This window comes from Silene latifolia, chromosome 3 (genome assembly GCF_048544455.1).
Source record: "Silene latifolia isolate original U9 population chromosome 3, ASM4854445v1, whole genome shotgun sequence".
Classification (NCBI taxonomy): domain Eukaryota; kingdom Viridiplantae; phylum Streptophyta; class Magnoliopsida; order Caryophyllales; family Caryophyllaceae; genus Silene; species Silene latifolia.
In genome coordinates, this window is record NC_133528.1 from 7,153,889 (window position 1) to 7,174,865 (window position 20,977).

The 20,977-nt window shown below is 40.0% G+C and overlaps 1 protein-coding gene across 2 annotated transcripts; it reads right to left on the bottom strand.

Moving 5' to 3' along the window:
• Positions 1-603: 603 nt before the first annotated feature.
• On the bottom strand, positions 604-12,428 carry LOC141646990 (uncharacterized). Of its 2 annotated transcripts, none has more exons than XM_074455016.1 (21): positions 12,247-12,428; positions 11,499-11,738; positions 10,614-10,670; positions 9,228-9,255; positions 9,010-9,132; positions 7,893-8,004; positions 7,686-7,723; positions 7,528-7,581; positions 5,842-5,910; positions 5,636-5,752; positions 5,448-5,516; positions 4,913-4,992; positions 4,687-4,815; positions 4,366-4,606; positions 3,929-4,018; positions 3,646-3,813; positions 2,838-2,965; positions 2,562-2,697; positions 2,146-2,267; positions 1,704-1,883; positions 604-799 (listed from the first exon to the last, which is right to left on the bottom strand). In XM_074455016.1, the coding sequence occupies exons 2-21, from the start codon at positions 11,591-11,593 to the stop codon at positions 778-780; spliced, it is 2,058 nt and encodes a 685-aa protein (XP_074311117.1). In that variant the 5' UTR covers positions 11,594-11,738; positions 12,247-12,428; the 3' UTR covers positions 604-777. The 2 variants fall into 2 exon arrangements, with proteins under 2 accessions (XP_074311117.1, XP_074311116.1); XM_074455015.1 differs by lacking the exon at positions 604-799 and adding an exon at positions 1,103-1,427.
• Positions 12,429-20,977: the final 8,549 nt, after the last annotated feature.

The following is a 20,977-nucleotide window of genomic DNA, read 5'->3' on the forward strand; positions in this document are numbered from 1 at the left end:
ACAAAATTTTGTATAAATCTATAGTAAAAAATTTTAATTATTATTTAAGTTATTCGTTTCAAGAGTTTCTCATTTTGTTTTATAACCGTCCCAATGAGTCTGAGTTGAGTAGGAGTTGTGTTAACGGTGTTGTAAAAAAGGGCAGTGATATGGGCATGTTGCCACAGATGCCTGTTGGCAAGGTTATCAGTGATTCCATGAGCGTATTTGCCAATATAATCGAGTAGTTAAAGTTGTAAATAGGTAGCGCTGCACCACATATACCCGTAATGTGACGCAAATGTCACTTAAGGTTGAAGGTGGAGCGCGAGATGAGATGATCGGATAATGTTGAAGAATATCGCCATCCATCTCAAATCCTATGCTCCTTTCACACAGACTGCCCTATCGACAGCACCTTTATGCGTCCATCTTAAACATTATAACGAAATATTTTCATGCAACATGATTCAACTAATTAGAAGTAAATTTAGAACGATCTTGAGCAAAGCCAATTTATTAAATTACCCCAGCGAGCCTTTTGATTAGAGAATTTTAAATATATGGGATACCTGAATGTGAAAAAAGGGTATCCCTTTTTCGTCGTCAACAAAGATGTCTGTCTATTAGACACCCCGCCTCTATCAAATATCCAATACATTTAACATGAGCAAAAAAAACTGACAAATGGGTCGAGATAGGGCAGGTTCGACACTGGCATATCAACCCTAAATCTATGGTCATTCCCAGTCACATGAATTATTGTATCAAATAGGCAGATCGAGTTTGCAGATAATATTAGACGGGTGTACAAACAACCCTGCAAAATACAGAAGTGAGAAAAGCTCAAATACAAAAACCAATTCATAGATTATACATCTGAGGTAGTACCTCTTATTGTTTATTTTCTGAGTTTTATTTTAAAGTTTTTGAGTTCTGCTTTAGTATAAAGTTTTTGAGCACATTTACTAAAACATTACATTAAAAAAATATAATATTGCTCAAAAACTATATTTATAAATGATAATATGCTCAGAAAAAATGTTTATATGCTCAAAAACTACAAGGTCTGAGGTACTACCTCAGATGCGTAATCATTTTTCTCTACAAAAACACACAACACTATCATAAGGCAAACATATTATATCAACAAATAGAACAGCAACATTACAATAGCTCTGCGCTACGATACAATCTATCTATTGCAGTGATCAAGCTGACTAATGGTGCTTTCACTGTAATTGCAAAATTATTTCTCGAAGACGAGAAAAGAAATAATAGCTATAACCCCAGTCTAACGGAGGGAATCAACTCATAGTGTTATCCACACTCAATATATATGATTAGGTCACACCCAAATAAGAAACCCAATCAAAATGTCCTATGTTAAAAAAAAAAAGACAAATTCCTATGTCGAAATTAGATCACGAGAAGCTTGGCCATGCCATCTGCACCCAGACGCAATATTTTTCAGTGCATAAACATTTACAGATAGTTAAGCAAAAGTTCAGACAGGTTCAACAGAAGACTACAACAACACGTGTCCATATTTGAACCCTAGAAAGTGCAAATGCTCTCAAGAGTTATCACTCAGCACACTACGTCGAAGAGTTTTAGGTTGATGATATTGCTGTTCTTGTTATAATTCATTAATTGTTCAATGATATAGTTTAGAGGAGAAGGAATTTGTTCACATAAAAGAGAATTACAGAATTGGAACTAACCTCGCAAGCAAAAACCTTGCTAGAGGACTCATGTTAGGATTGGAAAGTGACTCTTTGCTCTGATGCTTTTTCTTACTATCAGCATCAGACATCAAATTGCCCTGCTCTGCAGCTTTATCGCTCCTCGAGAAGATATGGACTGCCAACTCTTGCAGATCTTTCAAAGAGGGATCCCGAGAACTGGCAATTTTTCAAAAATTTCAGTTAACTTAATTTTCGAGTTTTTTCTCAGGTAACTATATTCTTGGGCCTCTACGTTTCTTGTTTGGGATATGAACTGCAGATTGGAATTTTGGGCTATAGTTTATCATTTAGCTTGTTCATGTTTTTCCCCATTGTGAACTGTGGCTACAAGGGAGAAGATATGAACTGCAGATTGGAATTTTGACGTGATAAAATAATTGATTGGAAAAAAAAAACATGATATATATCTCATGTATACCTTCCAAGCCGGTGAAGCAGCCTACTCACAAGGACGTCAGAAGAGCCGGGCTTTCTCCGCTCCATATCAATAAGAGCATTTCTAGTAGCACAAACAGCCCCTCCGGAATCCTCAACAATTACCTAATTCAAGGATTTCAATAGTTTGTGAGGCTTCTCATTGACAATGAAATGCTACATGTGTGCAGTCATTACAATCTACATGCAGACACTTGTGATAAATTCAGTCTTTCACTGCTTGACATCTCATAGTAGATTACCCAACACACCATCAAGCATCGCGGAATTCTGACATGCAAGTATACTAGAAATTTTGACAGTTAAAAAGTTGCAGCATGATGAATGACTCGGATAAACACATTTACGGTGGTCAAGCATTTACATTATCTAATAAAGAGCATGTGATTTTGAACCAACCTCCTTCAGCGATGGGATAAGCAGGGCTGATAATGATATAGATGATGAGACAATAGACATTCTAGAATTTTCTTCATCGTCCCTTTTGGGCGACCTCGAGAAAGCTTTCTGAGCATCCAAATAGTCACGGCTCTGTCTGCAACAGAAGCGGAACAATGAAATTTTGTCCAGTCATCAACCATAGCTATGTGACAAACCTAGGAGACTTAGGACTTCTGGCTACAAAAAATCCACGAAATCTTTCACCTAACTAACAAAGAAATCTAGTTGACAAACCTAGGAGACTCAAAACTATTCGGCATCTGATCTGAATTGTTATACTGCGTGTCTTTGCTGGCTCTGTTCAAGACAGGTCTTTCTCGAGCAAAACCTTTCCTCAAACCTTTTTGCATGGCCGCCTTTGCCTGTAACCAATGTTGTTAGGATCGGGATTCTACTTTGAATCGATGGGGAGGGTAGGATCAAATCGATAGAATCGGATCGTAGAATCGTAAGATTCTACAAATTCACTAAATATAGTTTTTTTTTTGGTAAATATATATAATTGAAGATCAAAACACTTATTTATCCACAAAATATTGATAATGAATGATTTTAGTATCATTTCATGAACATGTTTTTAATAAATATACGAAATTTGGGTTTTACGATATCATTATATAAAAATATATATTAATATGTTTACTATGGAGTCGGATCGTAGGATCGTAGGATCGTAGGATCGTATTATGATCCTACCTCTAAAAAATTTCAAATAAATAGGATCGTAAGATTCTACGAACGTGATAGAATCGTAGGATCCGGGATCGGTCAAGCATTTTTGGATCGTAAAATCGTAGAATCATGGGATCGAATCGGGATTCTGATAACAATGCCTGTAACAACCAACCAAGACCGATAATGTATCCACCAAAAATGTATAAATACTCATCAAGAAATGAGAATATATACACCATCAAAATAAAATTAAAAAAAAGGTTCAAAACCATGTCAAATTCTTCAAATCAAAATATCAAAAGGTATGATTGCCGTGGAAAAATATAGACAAATAGCTATACAAAAGCATCAAATGATCAAAACCAACCTCTGCCAAGTTAGTAGCACTGTCTTCATAAGAGCTAGAACTTGTTTCCTCAAACACAAGTCGAGACTTAGGACTTCTCGGAGACTCCAGTTCGTCACGTTGGGCACGAACACCAAGAGTGCCACTAGTAGTTGAGGTATCCTCAAAAGAAGCATAGGTGCCACTAGACTGTAAAAATTTATAAAAAAATAAGAAAACAGAAAAATACATATAGAAACGACCAAACGAGTACAACTGCAATCTGAGTAGGACATCCATATGACATATAAAACAATAATCATACCTGAGTGCTCTGATCACTGTGAAAGGGTGATGACTGACCTCTGGGAGATCGTACAACAACTGTTCCTGATCCACTCAGAGAGCCCTCTTCCTAAAATTTAAAGCATGAACATAAGATATAAATGCTGTGCAATACAGCAAGAAAACTGGGAATCGAACAAAAAAAGTAGTGTCTTACATTTGAAAGATCAACATAGATTCTAATAAATAACCCATGTTTGAATTGCCACACACCCCGCCTTTCCAGAACACAAATAAATCAAAAAAAAAAAAAAAAACTGTAGGCAAATAAATTTTATTCTCAGTATGCCCACATGTCAAGCCACTAAAAATACCAAGACACCTACTTTGCTTATCTAAACCGAAAAATAAGATTGTCTCGGGTCCCAAAGATTAAAAATACAGACAAGTAATCTTCATTTTAGTGAGCTGATTTACCTCATCTCTGGAATATCTGCCAAGGGAAACTTCTGAAGATTCATACAGCCCATTACCAGATGAAACATGCCATTGGCTGTCTCCATCAGAATTTCTCCTTGGAGTACCCACATTGTTTAACGTATCTTCTCTCTTAGCCTGCACCGGTGGCTGTCTCACAACACTACGGACTGTGCCAGTACTCTGAGACGCACCAATGCTGAAGTCCCATCCCTGATTCCTAAAAGTTTTTCCCTGATTGCTGAGGCTATTAATGTCAGTCAACTCATAAACAAAACAGAGACTCTTTTTTAATATTTTAACAGTCCAGCATTCACCCACCTAGATTTAACAGTTCCTTCGGCTCTCGATTCTCTTGCGACCTTGACAGTGTCAGAACCCTCACCGTAAGCTTTGAGATTACTCCTGACATTGTCAATATCATCCTTCACTTGATACTTGGGACGTTCTCTAAGAGAAGAATAGGATAGTTAGTTATACAGCTCCACATACTATGAGTCTATGACAGGAAACTAAACGATCAGTAAAATAGGTGCCCGAGATATACTTTATTCTATCAAGAAGTCGGGGACTTTTCCTGGCATTCCTAATGAACCTGTGTTTTAAAAGTTCCTTTGCACTAGGCCTCTGAAACCAAACAAGAAAATGAAAGAAAAACAAGAGTTAATGATCATTCCTGGCTCAATAAAATGACACATAGTTACAAGTTATCCAACTAAGACCCAGTACAAAATATTTGAAAAGTATGCCTTAATATGATGGTAACATTTGAGTATATAAGTAAAGGTAAAAGATTCGGTATAGAACATCGGCATAAATATGATTGATGAATATACTTTTGCAGCTTTAAATTTATTTTCAAGCTACAAACACAGAAATTTCACGAGGACAGTTGATGTTTATTTTCCGTCAGCTACAAAACTTACACTAAGACATACATAGATATAATAAACAGATGCAAATTATTTAACTGAAATTTTCACAAGGGTTCGAGAACTCTGCTCAAGCCTTCAGAGGAAATACTGATAACAATACCAGCATCGGGAAGGGGACGGGAGACATATATCCTCAGATAAACTTGCCTCAACAGGAACTTTCCGAAGACATAACGAGACAAATTCTTTCATGGGCCGAGAGAAATGGTCATCTAACTGCATTCAAGAAATATTCAATCTACTGTGAGTCAAGAAAAAAGAATATTCAGAGTACAAAATTTATGTTATCCCAAACCAATATTTATGAAGGCGAGAAGCCAAGAACCATGGCCAACCTGCGGAGGATTTTCCCGAGGTATGATAAAAAGCACTCTCATGGGGTGGAGATCTGCTAGTGGAGGTTCACCCTTTGCCATTTCAATTGCTGTTATGCCAAGTGACCATATATCCGCCTGCGTCAAGATAACAGCCACAAAAAGGAAACATTCTTCAGGTCCATTATAAAAGGATGACAGATTAAAAAGAGAGGCACTAAAAGTACCTTCTCGTTGTAGCCGTCTGAATTCTGGATTACCTCTGGAGCCATCCAAAATGGTGTTCCAACAAACGTCTGAAACAGTTAATACATGTAACAGAGTTAATATACTACTCCCTCCTAGTCTGATTGTTGGTTCCTCTTTCCTTTTCAATGCTAGTCGGGTGTTGGTTCCCCTTTCCTTTTTTAGTAAGTTTTGTGTGGTCTAAATTCAATTTCATGTGGGGTAGGGTGTTTTTGTGTGGTCCAAATTCATTTCCTTAATATATATTTATATTTACACACATATACCCATTGTTCATACGACATTGACAGCCCATAACATAAGATTAATTTAAGCCAGTTTAATACTCGATCACTATTTTCTTTTCTGAAGAAATTAGAAATTAGTATTCTTCCTTCAAACGAGGGAAACAAGGAACAACTACAAAAACCCCCCTAAACACGGTTACAAAACGCCTACAGCACTTCTAAGTTTTAAAACATTAGCCAACTAAGCTATCTAGTATTCCTTGCGCAGTTGCGCTTGTCCCACATGATTTATATGGCCTACAGGCTACCTCAAATCGAACTGAGCAGGTAATAGTACATACATCAGAGCATTTTCCAACAAAAATTCTACAGTTAGGCTCAATCCATCTAGAGTATATGACTGCAAGAATTGCAGCCCTACACAGTTGGAAAAATAGGTTCTTTTTATGCCCCAAGTGGTGTATCCATCGCAGATCCCTTTTCAAAGATCTAGGCCGTCTATGAAAACCAAGTCATCCTAAAAAAATTCCCCACAGTTGTTCCCAGTATAAACATGAGAAGAATAAAAGCTTGTGGGTTTTAGCGTGTGAGTAACAAAGGAAACATCTATCAGCCAAAGAGAATCATCTATGCTGTGGTCCATAGTAGCCAATCTGGAATGGTATGGACTCTGTGGAGGATGAGTGTTTGGTTACAATTTCCCTCCAAAATCTAAATCCCTCCCCCTCCATTTCCCTCCTATTCCTTTTGTTATCCAAACAAAGAATTTTGTATCCCTCCCCTCCCCTCCCTTTCCCTCCAATTCCCTTCATCCAAACAAAGCCTTAGGGTGTGTTTGGATTGAGTGATTTGGAGGGAAAAGAAAGGGAGGGAGAGTAGGGGATTTAAAATCTCTTGTTTGGATAAGAAATGAGGGTGGAGGGAAATGGAGGGGGAGAGATTTGGAAGGATTCAATTTCCCTCCTCCAAGCCTAATCAAAATCTCTCCACAATAGGCAAGATTTGGAGGGAAATTGTATCCAAACACCCACACTCCATTCCCCCTCTCCTTCCTTTCCCTTCCCTCCTTCCCCCTCCCCTCCCTTTCCCTCCTTTTTTCCTATCCAAACACACCCTTAATGAATTATTCAAAAACATGAACAAGAGTTTGTGCCACATGCAGATTGCAGAGGACAGAGGATGTTCACATTCATTTGATGCTTCCACGTAATAAACAATACACAATACACCGCATCTATTCAAAACTAATTCAACATCATCTAGCATACAAGTTCATCATTTTTCCTTATAAACGTAACAAAGCTGTCAGTAAAGCTTTACCAATCTCAGTATCAGAGTAAGGCCAAAAAGTCATTGTCATATAAGGGAAAAATGAAGAAAGCAGAATAGTGAGTACATCGTAGATCATAAACTAATCTCACCTAAACCATAACACCATACCTTTCTCTGAGATATTGTTTTCGTCAACTGTGCCGAGACACCGAAATCTGCAACCTAAACCAAAGAAAATGCATGAGAGAAGAATGAATAATAAGAAATCAAATATCTGATGCCCACCATATAACTCAAAAAATTACAGATTCCTGAGAGGTGTGTACCTTTACATCACCATTCTCAGATAACAAAATATTTGCAGCTGCAACATATAACATAGATGTTTCAGTCCAGAACTCAAGACTATTTTTGTCGCAATACAAAGCTTCAAACATGCACACACTATATGGAACCTTCCTACCAGAAATCACGTGGGGGAAAAACACTCACTGAAAGTAATATTGATGTAAAGCAGTTGACAGAGGTTTTACCTTTAATATCTCTGTGAATTTTGCCTTCTGCATGAAGATAATCAATAGCATGCAGTAAATCACGTAAGATACATGCAATCGATTGTTCGTCAAGAGGGTGGCCTGGTTGTAGCTGCATAGTTCATAGACATAATTAAGATTACATGAAAATTACAATATGGTTAAAGAGAGCAACGTAGATAACAAGAACCCATGCACACAATGCTAAATAAAAATGGGCATAGTCCTGCTCTAGTTGAGTAGAACTGATCGAAGCAACAGATTTTTGGACTTCAAGCCAACCAAGGGGCATTAGGTATCAACTATTAAGGTCACTTGAAGATCGAATATTTTACTATTAAGTCTGACATCAAGCTTTGCGGTTTGCACCATTAGCTTCCAACACGTACACCAAGTCATATAGCAGAGTCACATGGACACCACAAACTTGTGAGCCATATCACAGGTATAAAGCCCTCAGAAATCAGAACTACTCAAAGCCATTGACTAACCCACAATTCCTATATCAGTGGAAGGGAATTATGGTCCACGTCACATAAGAGCCTAGACTTTGTGAAAGGCTCTAGTCTAAAGGTTTCTTGAGTGTTGAATTTTGGTGTCGTCACCTCGGCAATGCGCGGATGATAAGCTACAGCTCCAGGTGTTTGCTCAACTCTGTACTGATATTTACAAGAATGGATCAATTTTTTGGGTAAATTGACAAGCTTCAATTAAACATGTAAAGGGCTGCGTACTGACGTTTTAAATCTGGAATGTCGCTTGGTAATTGTTATCACAAATTATGTGAGTACAAACTACATATGAAGCTATCTCCAAGAATCCAAGATTGTGTAATACAACTATTTGTAATGAGCAGGTAATGTGTAACCATAACCCTATAAGCCTTACTCTAAGTCACTTGATAAGATGGGCTGGACCATTCCAAGAATAAGAGAATATACATCATATCCATAAAACAAAAGCCAAACACCCTTAGTATTACATACAACCTGTAACCGTGTAATACAAGTTGTTCCTACTACAGTCAAATACATACTGAGACGAATAGATAATGTAACATAAATTGTAACAGATAACAGCAGGGGATAAAAGCAAGAGACAGATATCAGTAACCTACTAGGTCAGCAACAGAACCACCAGCCATATATTCCATTATTATCCATAGTTTTGTATGGTGTAGATAAGAGCCATAGTATTCGGTGATATATTGCGACCGGCATTGAGATAGAACTGATATTTCCTGTGAGCACATAAGATTAACATATATAATAAATAGTCGATACTTAACAGTTAATATCATGTAGTAATGAATAGTCAGCATCTAACAAAGCATACCTTTTGAATATCCTCAATTTCATCTTCGCTGAAAAAAAAAACATAAGAATAAGATGAAACAATTAACTTCGGATAATCATTTCATACCCAGTAAAATCAAAAAGGCAAAAACGAAAAGCAATCACAAGCTCAGCAATCATCAGATCATCACACGCCCTGATTTATAGAATCCACTCTATGAAACTTTAACAGCTAACAACTGCTTTCCATTTAAGAGTGAACAAAATGGAGAGAGGAAAGTTGATCTTCTTATTTCGAAACAGCAGTAAGTCTCAAGGCTATATCCACATGACAGAAACATCTTTAAATGGACAAACGTGTAGTAAGATTAAAATTACCAACGGAACAGAGTGGACCCAGGAGCTGATATTTAGCAGATACTCAGAAATCCATTGTGATACACGAACAGTCAAACGTGCATCCAGCAGCCAGCATAAATAAGGCACCCCAGATTTAAAAGATATCTTCATTAAAATTCTCATTAGGAGACCTAGCTAGTTGATTTCTTCTGTAATTGACAACTAATTCCCAAAGCACTGCATATAGAATTTCCAGTTTCTATAGAGATAGGACTGCCCTCATAACTGTAGTTCTACTCCTTTAGCAATAAGAATGAGATCATACTCAAATGTCATTCGATGGAATGCCAAAATTCTTAAACACGATAAAAACTAATCCTAGCCTAGATGGAAAGCAAAAAAATAAAACCCCTTAACATTCTTTTTTTACCCCATTTCATTTCAAAATGACTCAAGTTCAAGACCAAAACAGACATGTACCACTCACCTCTTCTCTTCATGTCCACACACCTTATATTGTTTCATAGATAGGACAATCTTTTTGTCCTATCCAAATGCTGATAGTGGATAACAAAAGAATTTTTTTCATGCTCTCCAAAGTCCTATCGAATTTCTTTCAAGTCATGTCATCAACCACATTGACATGAAGCATGAAAGCTGACAAAACGAACAATATATTATGTGCTTAACCACGAGAGATACTTCTATTTTCCTAATAGCTAGGAGATGCCACTTGGTAATAGTTTATGATGATAAACCTTCTAACAGCTCCGAACACTTCTTTTACCTTATAACCAGCATCATAGACAACAAAGAAATGACACGAGTAAACACTCCGTACAAGACAATGGGCATATAAATTTCATCGCTTCCACTGATAACCTTACAGCTAACTTTAACTAATGGGGCCTGATGGAACACGTATCTTATGACAAATAGTAAACACCTAGAGCAAAGATACATAATACAGTTCAAATCTTGCAATTGACAGGCTATTCATCCATTCAAACTTTTCCAGAAAAAAAAAAAGTACGCTGAAAAAATGAAATAAACCTAACAAGAAAAAGTATTGTGTAAATATACTCACGATTCCTCCAGGTCAATAACTTTGATGGCAACTACTTTGTTGAGTTCCTTATCAAAACTGCAAAACAGGGAAGAAAAAACTCTGATAAGTTGACAACCGTGCAAGTTGCAACAAGCTGTAATCAATATTGCACCACAAGACTACCACGCAGGTTACTATTATCATCAATTGTTCATGTAGTCTTATATCATTACTAATCATATACCAAGGCCCGCAAACTATAATCCAAAAATCCCATAATATGATGCTCATTCTTCGAGTTAATGTTATTAAATTGTACCAAAAATATTCATCACATTTCCAAAACAACAACATATTCATCATCTCTTCAAATAGAGAAATACAGTCGCAAGGCCAAGCATCAGGTGAATTAATCCTCATTCCAACTAACTATCTAATATAGAAAAATCATAACATCCCATGCGCTCCAGGAGTGACGGAAGCTCGAAAACCCTAGTCTCATGTCATACATTATTCAACTAATTAAGATATCAATAGGTCTCGTATAAAACAGTCTTACACAAAATTAGTGTAGAACCATCCATCACAGACACGTATACCCCTTACTGAAACATGGTTAGTTAAGAAGAAAATTTATGGAAAAGTGTTTAATAAATATAAGGTGGCTTTATAAATTCAATGTAAAACCATCTTACAGATGAATCTGTGTTAAGATGTTAAACCCGTCATCAAAAAATTTAATGTGGTGTGGTGGAGTAAGTTTATCACCCGAAAATCATAATCCTACCCAAAGCATAGTCCCAACAACCAATTCACTTCAATGTTCAGGCATCCTAGTGAATTAAGTTAAATTACAAAGACCATATAGTTGGAGTGCAGGAAAATCATAAATTCTCGGAAAAGGTGGTGCTGCAAATTCATTACCCCTTATAAACATCACCAAATGAGCCACGTCCAATCAACTCCAACTCGCTAAATTTAGCACCCGCAGCTTCCATAAAAGCCTCCACATCCGCCATTGCCGCAACAAACCTCCGTAACCCTAACTTATCGTGCTACAAACTACCTCACAAATCATACATCACCACACCCGCCGCAATAACTCACGCCTACATCCATCTCTCCACACAATGCACCTCTTCTTCACCACCTTCACCGCAAAATCTGCAAATTATACACAACAATTAACACTAAATTAAGCTAAAACAAACACGCAAACGCATAAAGACAAAAGAATTACAACCTACATTAATATACGAACATTAACGCAAATTCAACGCAACAAGCCAACAACAAAAAAAAAACAACGATTTTTCAAGTGAACAGTAAATTTACTGCTCTTAACTTCTAACGAACTTCATTAACGATACGCGTACAACAATTGCTAGAGTTTCGATAAAATCCTCGATAAAAACAGCAAATTTCCAGAATTACAAACATTAATATACGTACAAACATTAAAGCAAATTCAACGCAACGAGTCAACAACAAACTAACAAAGATTTTCAAGATAGCAGTAAATTAACTGCTCTAAACCTCTAACGAGCTTCATTAACGATGCGCGAACAACAATTGCTAGGATTTCGATAAAATCCTCGAAATAGCAGCAAAATTCCTGAATTTTTCCAATTATTACTAAAATTAATGTGATAACGATGCAATTAAATGTTACCTGCTTGAATCAAAGAATGAAAAATTGCAATTGACGAAGGAATTTTGCCCTAATTTGATAAGAAAAGTGTAGAATGTACAACTTTCTCTCTCTAAACCTGGATAATTTCCTCTCTCTAAAAGGAAGAACGAAAGCTGGCTGCAACTCTATTTCGTTCGTTGTTTGTTTTTCCAAATGCGGACGGGTTTCTCACCTGACCATTTTTTTCTATTTTTGAAGTGGGCCCTACCTATCGAGTTATCGAGAATGAATCATTTTCGGGTCAATGTAAATATTATTTGTATTTGCATTTTGAAACATGGCTTTGAAATTAGTAAGGATCCTCTCTATTTTTGTAAATAAAAAGGTAAATAAATGGGATTGAAATATATAATATAATATGTTTTGTGAGAGTAAATGGAGAGAAAATAAATTGAGAGGATTTATTTTGCTTTGAAATGGTGTTTGTTCACCTTACTCCTTAAGTCCGGTTCTTTTCGGCTTTTGGGGGTGTTTGATAAACGGCGGATTGGAAAAATTTCAGCATATTCAAGGCTTTTAGCATGTTTGACTCACCAATCTACTATTTTGAGTGTTTGACAAATGACATAGGGGGTGTTTGGTAAACGGCGGATTGAGAAATTCTCAGCATATTCAAGACTTTTAGCATGATTGACTCATCAATCTACTATTTTGAGTATTTGGTAAATCCCCACTAAACTAAAAGAATAAGAACTAATCAATATTTTTCCGCCCAAATGATTGACAATAGTGGTGGGCCCATGCTAAAATTATAATAATTGATGATTGATTTACTGACAAATTTGTCATATAATAAAATATCTCAATAAATTATAAAGTCAAATTAAATTATTCTTTCCGAATTCAATGCAATTGATATAGTACAAAAGAAAGTGGGGCCGATATTATACACTACCAAATCTTCCTACGAGATTATATACTTATATACTACGAAATATATTGACTGAAATATATTAATCTTTTAATCATTGACATACAAGATGCACCCATACTGAATAAATAAATTTGCATGGTTTCAATTTTATTTGCATTTTTTTTTAAATAAACTGTTTTTTTTTTTTTAAGTTATCTCATCCTTATTAATATGGGTAGTTCTTAATAAAGTATATGGAGTAAGATTCAATACTTTTAATTTTTCCTATTAAAAATAAAGATTCAATACATTTAATTTTTCCTATTAAAAATAAAAGAAAAAAGAGTATGGGGGTAAATAGTATTTTTAATTGTTTGTAAATCATCCTTCTAGATGTGTCGTATACTGTTTATATATGTTCCGTTATAAGGTCAATATGCACTTTAGATACATTTCGTACCTAACTCAATCCTCTTATCCCCCTATAATCCTCCTATAACTTTACATTTCGTACCTAACTCAATCCTCTTATCCCCTATAATCCTCATATAACTAAAACTAAAAGATTAAGTCATCTATAAATTTTTGTGATCAATGCAATAACAAAGTAGTGACCCTATATTAGATTATGTTGTTCCATAATCGCCAGCTATCATTTTTTTTCATAATAAAAATAGGTTCACACAAAAATAACGTAATCTAAAAATCCTTTGAATAATAGCCCTTTTTTTATATAATACTACTAACATTATAATTAGTACATTACAACATTTATTATAAGTACTCATTTATGTAAATATTTTAAATTTTTGCGAGCTCTAGCCTCTATATAACAAACTCTCACAAATACCGTGCTTTAGCACGGGATCTCAACTAGTGGCATATTGAAAGAGTAGATTGGAGCTCAATCTATTGTTTTCCAATATGTTGCTCTACCCAGCATATTCACATTAGTAGATTGTGAAATATGAATCCGTCAACAATCTACACATAGATACAACAATCTATTAACCAAAATCTGTTAATTACCAAACACTTTTACTAAATCTGCTAATTGAAATATACTAGTCAAACATGTTAATCCAATCTGTCATTTATAATCTGTTTAACCAATCTGCTTTTGCTAATATCAATTTGCTGACTACCAAACATGGCCATATTGAAAGAGTAAGTTGAAGCTCAATCTACTGTTTTCCAATATGTTGTTCTACCCAGCATATTCACATTAGTAGATTGTGAAATATGAGTCCGTCAACAATTTACACATAGATTCAACAATCTATTAACCAAAATCTGCTAATTACCAAACACTTCTACTAAATCTGCTAATTGAAATATACCAGTCAAACCTGTTAATCCAATTTGTCATTTATAATTTGCTTGACCAATCTGCTGATTACCAAACAGGACCAAAATAAATTGGACTGAATTTAGTGGAGTTGAACTAAACTAAACTAAATAAAGCTTAGCTGATGTTAGAGTAATTTTGTAAAAAAAATTGAGTTAAACAAAACTGACTCAAATTTAGGTGGCCAAGTTCGAAGCTCGCTCATTGGAAATCGGGAATAGAGGTAGCTTCTTAGAGAGTCGTCTATGTTTTCGAATGCGTATGTGAAAAAGGATATCAAGTTATGGCCACAAACTTTCGATCAACATGAAAATGTGAAGCTTAAATTAGATTGCTTGCTTTCCTTACTCTATTTATTACGAGTACTACAATAAGTGGGGCATATTTATTTTAAGGAAAATCAACATGTTCTGATGTTCTCTAAATTTATACTTCAACCAAAACTATATAAATATTTACATTGAAGACCCTTGGCGAGGTCTATCACACGGCGTTATTGATTAAAACTATATAGTATAATAATAAGTATATATTTATTTAATTACATTGAAGTTTCTTAATTTTCGGATTATATATATAGTATTGATTTTTTTAAAAACATAATTGTTGCTCGCTCTCTTCAAATCTTTTCCCTCAATAATACGGGTACAAATGTACAATATCTCCTTCAATTCCAGAAATAATTAGACTTGTGAAGACCACTTTCCATAAAAAGTTGTGTAAAAAAATCCAGTCACAAGAAAATCATGACCAATGTTAATAAAGAACAGTATAAGTACTAATTATTACTCCCTTCATTCAAATTCAGTTTTCCCCCTTACTTTTTCACGTTTGTCAATTCGCATTTTGTGCCGTTTACTCGTTATATATTAGTTAAAATTATAGATGTTTGATATTAATAATTGTTCCGGGTGTAATTCCAGAGCAAGTATGGTTACCACCCGTGGCTTGTAGAATAATGTCTTGAGTTGAATCCTTCTTTCCTTAATTGTTCCTCTCGGCCTTTCCTGCAACAATGAACGAACTGAGGGCTTGGCTTTGTGCCAAGCGTACTCACTCCGACGCTCAAGTCAGTAAACTTAAGGGATAAGTTGTTACTTGGCTGAATGTATTTTGTAGAGAGATAAGGAAGATTATACCAGATGAATAGTGTCTTTTAGGTTAAGTTCTGGATCCTTTCCTCAATGAAGGTTGAGGAGTATTTATAGACCTTCACCTTTTGTCACGTAGTGGCCAAGTGGCCAAGTGGCTAGCAGGTGGAAAGACTGATCTACCCCTCGGCTGAGGGACCTATGGCAGGCCGGCGGGCCCTGTTGACTCACCGCCGAGGGATCTTGGATATGAGTACGCGGGTATGTGCCCCGGCTGGCAAGTTGTCATGCCGAGACCCAGTGACAGCCGATGGGTCTGCATCGGCCATTTGTCTAAGCCGTTGACTTGCTGTGGATGTCTTTGACCTTGCTCAATATGTTGACTTGGTCAGCGGTGCAGAATATGCCCCATCAATTTGCCCCCAGCGTAGTCTATGCCGTGGTATGGGCTCCGATGTACGTTTGAGCGTATATTCTGCGCAAGTAATTTGTAAAAAAATTTCTGCATCGGTTTCTTCTGCGGCGGCTTCCTTTACCTCGGCCTGATCTTTCTTAGGCCGTACCATATCCCCCCTCCACATGGGTGTGTAAAGGGCATCCGATGTGGAAAATAAAGTGACGCTGGTCGAGACCAGGGTTGAGTGTGCCGGTTGTTTTTGATTGCCCCCGGCCGGCGCTACAAATGCTTGGGAATTTGTTGAGGAAGGTGAATAGGCGGAGAGATATGAATGGGCGTGTTGAAGACGCTTGGTCACTGTTGCATTGATTGACGTCCAACTGTTGCAACGATTGACATCCCGTGGTTGCATGTCCGACACGTGTCTGCACGCTGATTGGTTGACGCTTCATGGGCTGTTCCCTATAAATAGGGCAGTTATTCCGTGAAATTGGCCACCAATTTCATTCTCCAAAATTTTTCTTCTCTCTAAACTTTCAAGGGCTTCTTTGTCTTCTAATTTTCAGAGTTGTTACTCCGGCGAGTGTTTTTCTTCAAGGTAAACAAACAAATTTCTTCACTTTTTATTTTGTTAAATAATTATTGCTATTATGTCTTCTGCTGACGCCGGGACTAGCACTTCTGCGGCGGGGGGTTCCCCGTTGCGTGTTGATGGGGAGGGGATATTAGACGCCCTCCTGATAAGGCCTGGGGGCCCTAGGTCTCCTTCTCCTGAAGTTGATCCTCGAATTTTGGAGGAATGGGAGGATGACGATGATGTCGATGATGACGCAGACGATTTTGGTGATGATGCTGAAAAGGCTCGTCCCAAAGAGGGGAGGCGATGCGTTATGGATCACGGTGACGTACGTAAGGTACGCGTTGACCGTGCTTGGACCCATAAGTTAGCCGATTGTTCGGCGAGACATTGTTCGAGGGCCATTTCTTCTTTGGCGGGGATACAAAATTGTTATCCCCGAGGAGGGTCGGCCGTCTGTTGTCCTCCACCGGGCCACCTGTTTGGCGTATACATGCGACACTTGGAGTACGGGCTCCGGTTTCCGCTGAATGAGTATGTTATGGCCATCATTAGGGCCATGAACGTTGCGTTGCCCAACCGCACCCGTTGGCTGTGAGGACCATAGTCGGCTTTGTCGGCTTTGTCTCTTCAAGGGGAGGCCCCAACGGTGAATTTATTCCGCCGGCTTCATTATCTCCACCGTTAATCTGCGCCGCGTCGGTTGGGTACGGTGTGCACATGGAGAAGGGTTATGTCTCTGTTGACAAACTTACTTCTTGCAAAGACTGGAGAGATCGGTGGGTGTACGTTAAGGTCTTGGGATGACTATCCATTGCCCCGCTCTTTTCAAAGACCGAGTGAATTTGCGGTGTGAGGCGAGGCGGAACATGACGGATGGGTCACCCGGAAAAAGCTCAAGATGGATGCCAGCAAGGTCCTTCTTAAAGAGGATGAGAAGGCGGCGATGAGGCTTTTGAGGCGGACAAGAGTGGGGTGCCGAAAAGATGGATTCCCCCAACGCAGATCATTCTACAGGATGAGCCGCTCTGCCATGTCGGCCTCATACCGGCCCTAGCACAGGGTGAGTGGGGTCGGTGTGAGGCCCATCACCGCTCTCAATGTTCTTGTTTTTCGAACTTCGATTTATTTCTTCTACTTAATTCTTGCTTTGTTTCCTTCGCAGACCACTTTGGACCGGACTTGTCTGAGGATATCCTCCGGAGGATGGGGCTGCACAGAGACAAAACCGTTGCTAACTTGCATCCCAAGGCTCTGACCCATGACCGCCGGACGTCGCCGAATGATCTCATGGATCAAGCGGTGAAAAGCTTGAATGTGGTGGAGGCCGGGCGAAGGTTGTTAGTAACATGCCGCGCCATACGCGAAAAACAAAGCCTTCGGCGGTGATGGGGTCGACATCGGCTCCGCCTTCCATCCCCCCGTTCGAAGGAGACGGTGGAGATCGTTTATATCTCCAATGGGGATGACTCCGATGAGGAGGAGGGGTCTCCCCTTGTCCAAAAAAGAAAGCGACGGCCTTTACCGTTGCCGTTGCTTTTTTTGGCCGACGAGGAAATGCGCCCTTCGGCCAAGAAGGCCAAGCACGGTATTGATCTATCCGGTGGCTCAAATTTAGCCGGTTCATCAGCGCGCGATGACAGCTCTTGGCATGCCTATGTATGTTGATACCGATGCTTCTTTTTTTTTTTTTTTTTTTTTTTTTTTTTTTTTTTTTTAAATGTTGTAGATCGGCCATTGTCGGCCGCCGCTCTTGTTGAGCAAAGAAGCGAGAGGAGAACCCCGCGCAGTGGTGATCATAACGTCGCCATTGACTCTTCATCCCGAAGGTTTCCCTTTCCCGACCGCAGTGGTGATCGAAACGTCGTCACCGGCTCTTCATCCCAGAAGGCTTCCCCTCCCGACTTGTAGCGGAAAGCGCGAGGTTGATCAAGAGGCGGCGAGGTGGAACGAGCGACCGGTGCTCGTATCATGGAGCGGGAGAAGGCCGTGGCTCAATCGCACTTTTGAGCTTAATGCCACTAAGAAGGTGGCCGCGAAGGCGGCGGTGGATCTTCTCAATGAGCGAGAGGCTTAGGGGAGGCCGAGAAAGCGCTCTTGGGAGAGAAAGCTCGGGGAGGACGCGAAAAGGAGGTCCTTCTTTGAGAGAGCCAAGGCGAGGCCGCTGCGGCCGAACTTGAAAAGTCGACGAAGTGTGACCTTGTTCGAGGCACGCCGACCTTTATCTCCGCAGAGGAATGAATTCGGGGAACGGTTTCGAGATCCGGGGAAGGTGATTCGGAGCAAGGAGGCCATCATCGAGGCAAAAAGAGGACGACATTGAGATGCTCCAAACCGACATGCTCCCTAACCCGTGCTCGAATTCCGGGATCGGCCGGCATTTGCCCGGGGAAGTGATTGAGGAGCTCTTTCCTCTTGATGGTTCCTTTCCGTGGGGCAAATTCAACGAGCTGTTTGACGACAAGCTCGAAGCTAAGGAGAAGGCCGTGGAGGAGAAGGCCAAGGAGGCGGTGAGAGTGAAGATAGAGAAAGAGGCGGCCGAGGAGGCAGCAGCTCTTGCTGAGAAGGCTAAGGCGGCCAAGGAGGAAGCCGAGAGAATGAGGGCAGCTGAGGAGGCCGAGGCTAAGGCCGAGGTCGCTAAAGCCGAGGTCGCTAGGGAAAGCTATTTGGGTTGCCCATCGAAGAAGATGCTCGCTGGCGATGGCGAGCAAAGAACAGGACATAGGGAGATGATATCTGTAACCTTTTGCCTTTCCTTTCTTTGTATTTTGTCCAACTTTGGTAGGTGGTCTTTTGGCTTAATCCTTATGGGGACGGCCGTCGTTTGCTTTTCTTGTAATTTGTTGAACATATTTAATAAGAGCTCGTTTCTTCTGCCTCCGGCTTGGCCGAGGTCTTTACCTCATTCCTTTTTCTTGTGCTAATAGTTGAGCGTCTCAATCTGTACTTAACGTTTTCACTTTGTCTCTTACTCGGCCGAGGTCTTTTCTCGTCCTTGTCTGAGTTTTTCTCATGTTATTAATTGGGCGCCTCCTTTGTTTCCGCCTTGGCTTGGCCGAGGCAGTTTAGAGTGCGTTCCTCAACTGTGTAACGCTTCTAAGGCGTTTTGATCGCTTTGCGAGTATCACCTGCGCTGGTCGTGACCGTCGAGGTGTTTGTTTCCTGAGGGTGATTGTCATTCTTGCCGGTGTGACGGTGTCAGCCGGCGAGTGCTCCTTGTTATTGACTGCCGTGGCGTCTACCATTTGGAGTGACTGCGACGGCGTCAAACCTCTTGATGGAGACTGCCATGGTGTCTACCAGTTGGAGTGACTGCGACGGCGTCAAACCTCTTGGGGTGACTGCCGCGGCGTCTACTACTTGGGGTGCTGCGACGGCGCCTACTTCTTGATGGAGCGTCGTGGCGTCTACCACTTGGAGTGACTGCGACGGCGTCAAACCTCTTGGGGTGACTGCCGTGGCGTCTACTACTTGGGGTGACTGCGACGGCGCCTACTTCTTGATGGAGACTGCCGTGGCGTCTACCACTTGGAGTGACTGCTGCGACGGCGCGTCAAACCTCTTGGGGTGATTTGTCGTGGCGTCTACTACTTGGGGTGACTGCGACGGCGCCTACTTCTTGATGAAGACTGCCGTGGCGTCTACCACTTGGAGTAACTGCGACGGCGTCAAACCTCTTGGGGTGACTGCCGTGGCGTCTACTACTTGGGGTGACTTCGACGGCGCCTACTTCTTGATGGAGACTGTCGTGGCGTCTACCACTTGGAGTGACTGCGACGGCGTCAAACCTCTTGGGGTGACTGCCGTGGCGTCTACTACTTGGGGTGACTGCGACGGCGCCTACTTCTTGATGGAGACTGCCGTGGCGTCTACCACTTGGAGTGACTGCGACGGCGTCAAACCTCTTGGGGTGATCGCCGTGGCGTCTCTGCTGGGGTGACTGCGACGGCGCCTACTTCTTCACGGAGGCGCCGTTCTTGTCGGTATGACAGTGTGAGTCGACGTCGCTTTATCGATAAAGACGCCGCTCTTGTCGGTATGACGGTGCGAGCCGGCGTCTCGTCGCTTCCTAGTGACTATGGGGAAAATGAACATTTTGATGGAAGACTTGGGACGATTTTTCATTAGATAAAAACATGCGTCGGGGTGCCCACAGCTGTTTTGGACACCTCCGCCGCTACACGAGTTTTCCGAGATTACCGGTGTCCTAATGGTTTATCAAAGGCACACCTTCCCGTCGGCCGCTAGTTACATCCATGAGGTCGCCCTCTGTTGTAAGGACAGACTTTTCCCTTTTCTCGATTTCTTTGCCACTTTGAGGGATTGCATGTTGCATCCCTCCTGCGGCGGCTATCCGGACGTTGACCACCTCGTCTTTCTCGTCTTTGGAGACGAGCTTATGCGCTTCCCCGGTCGAGACATACATCAGCGTTAGGGGCCCGGA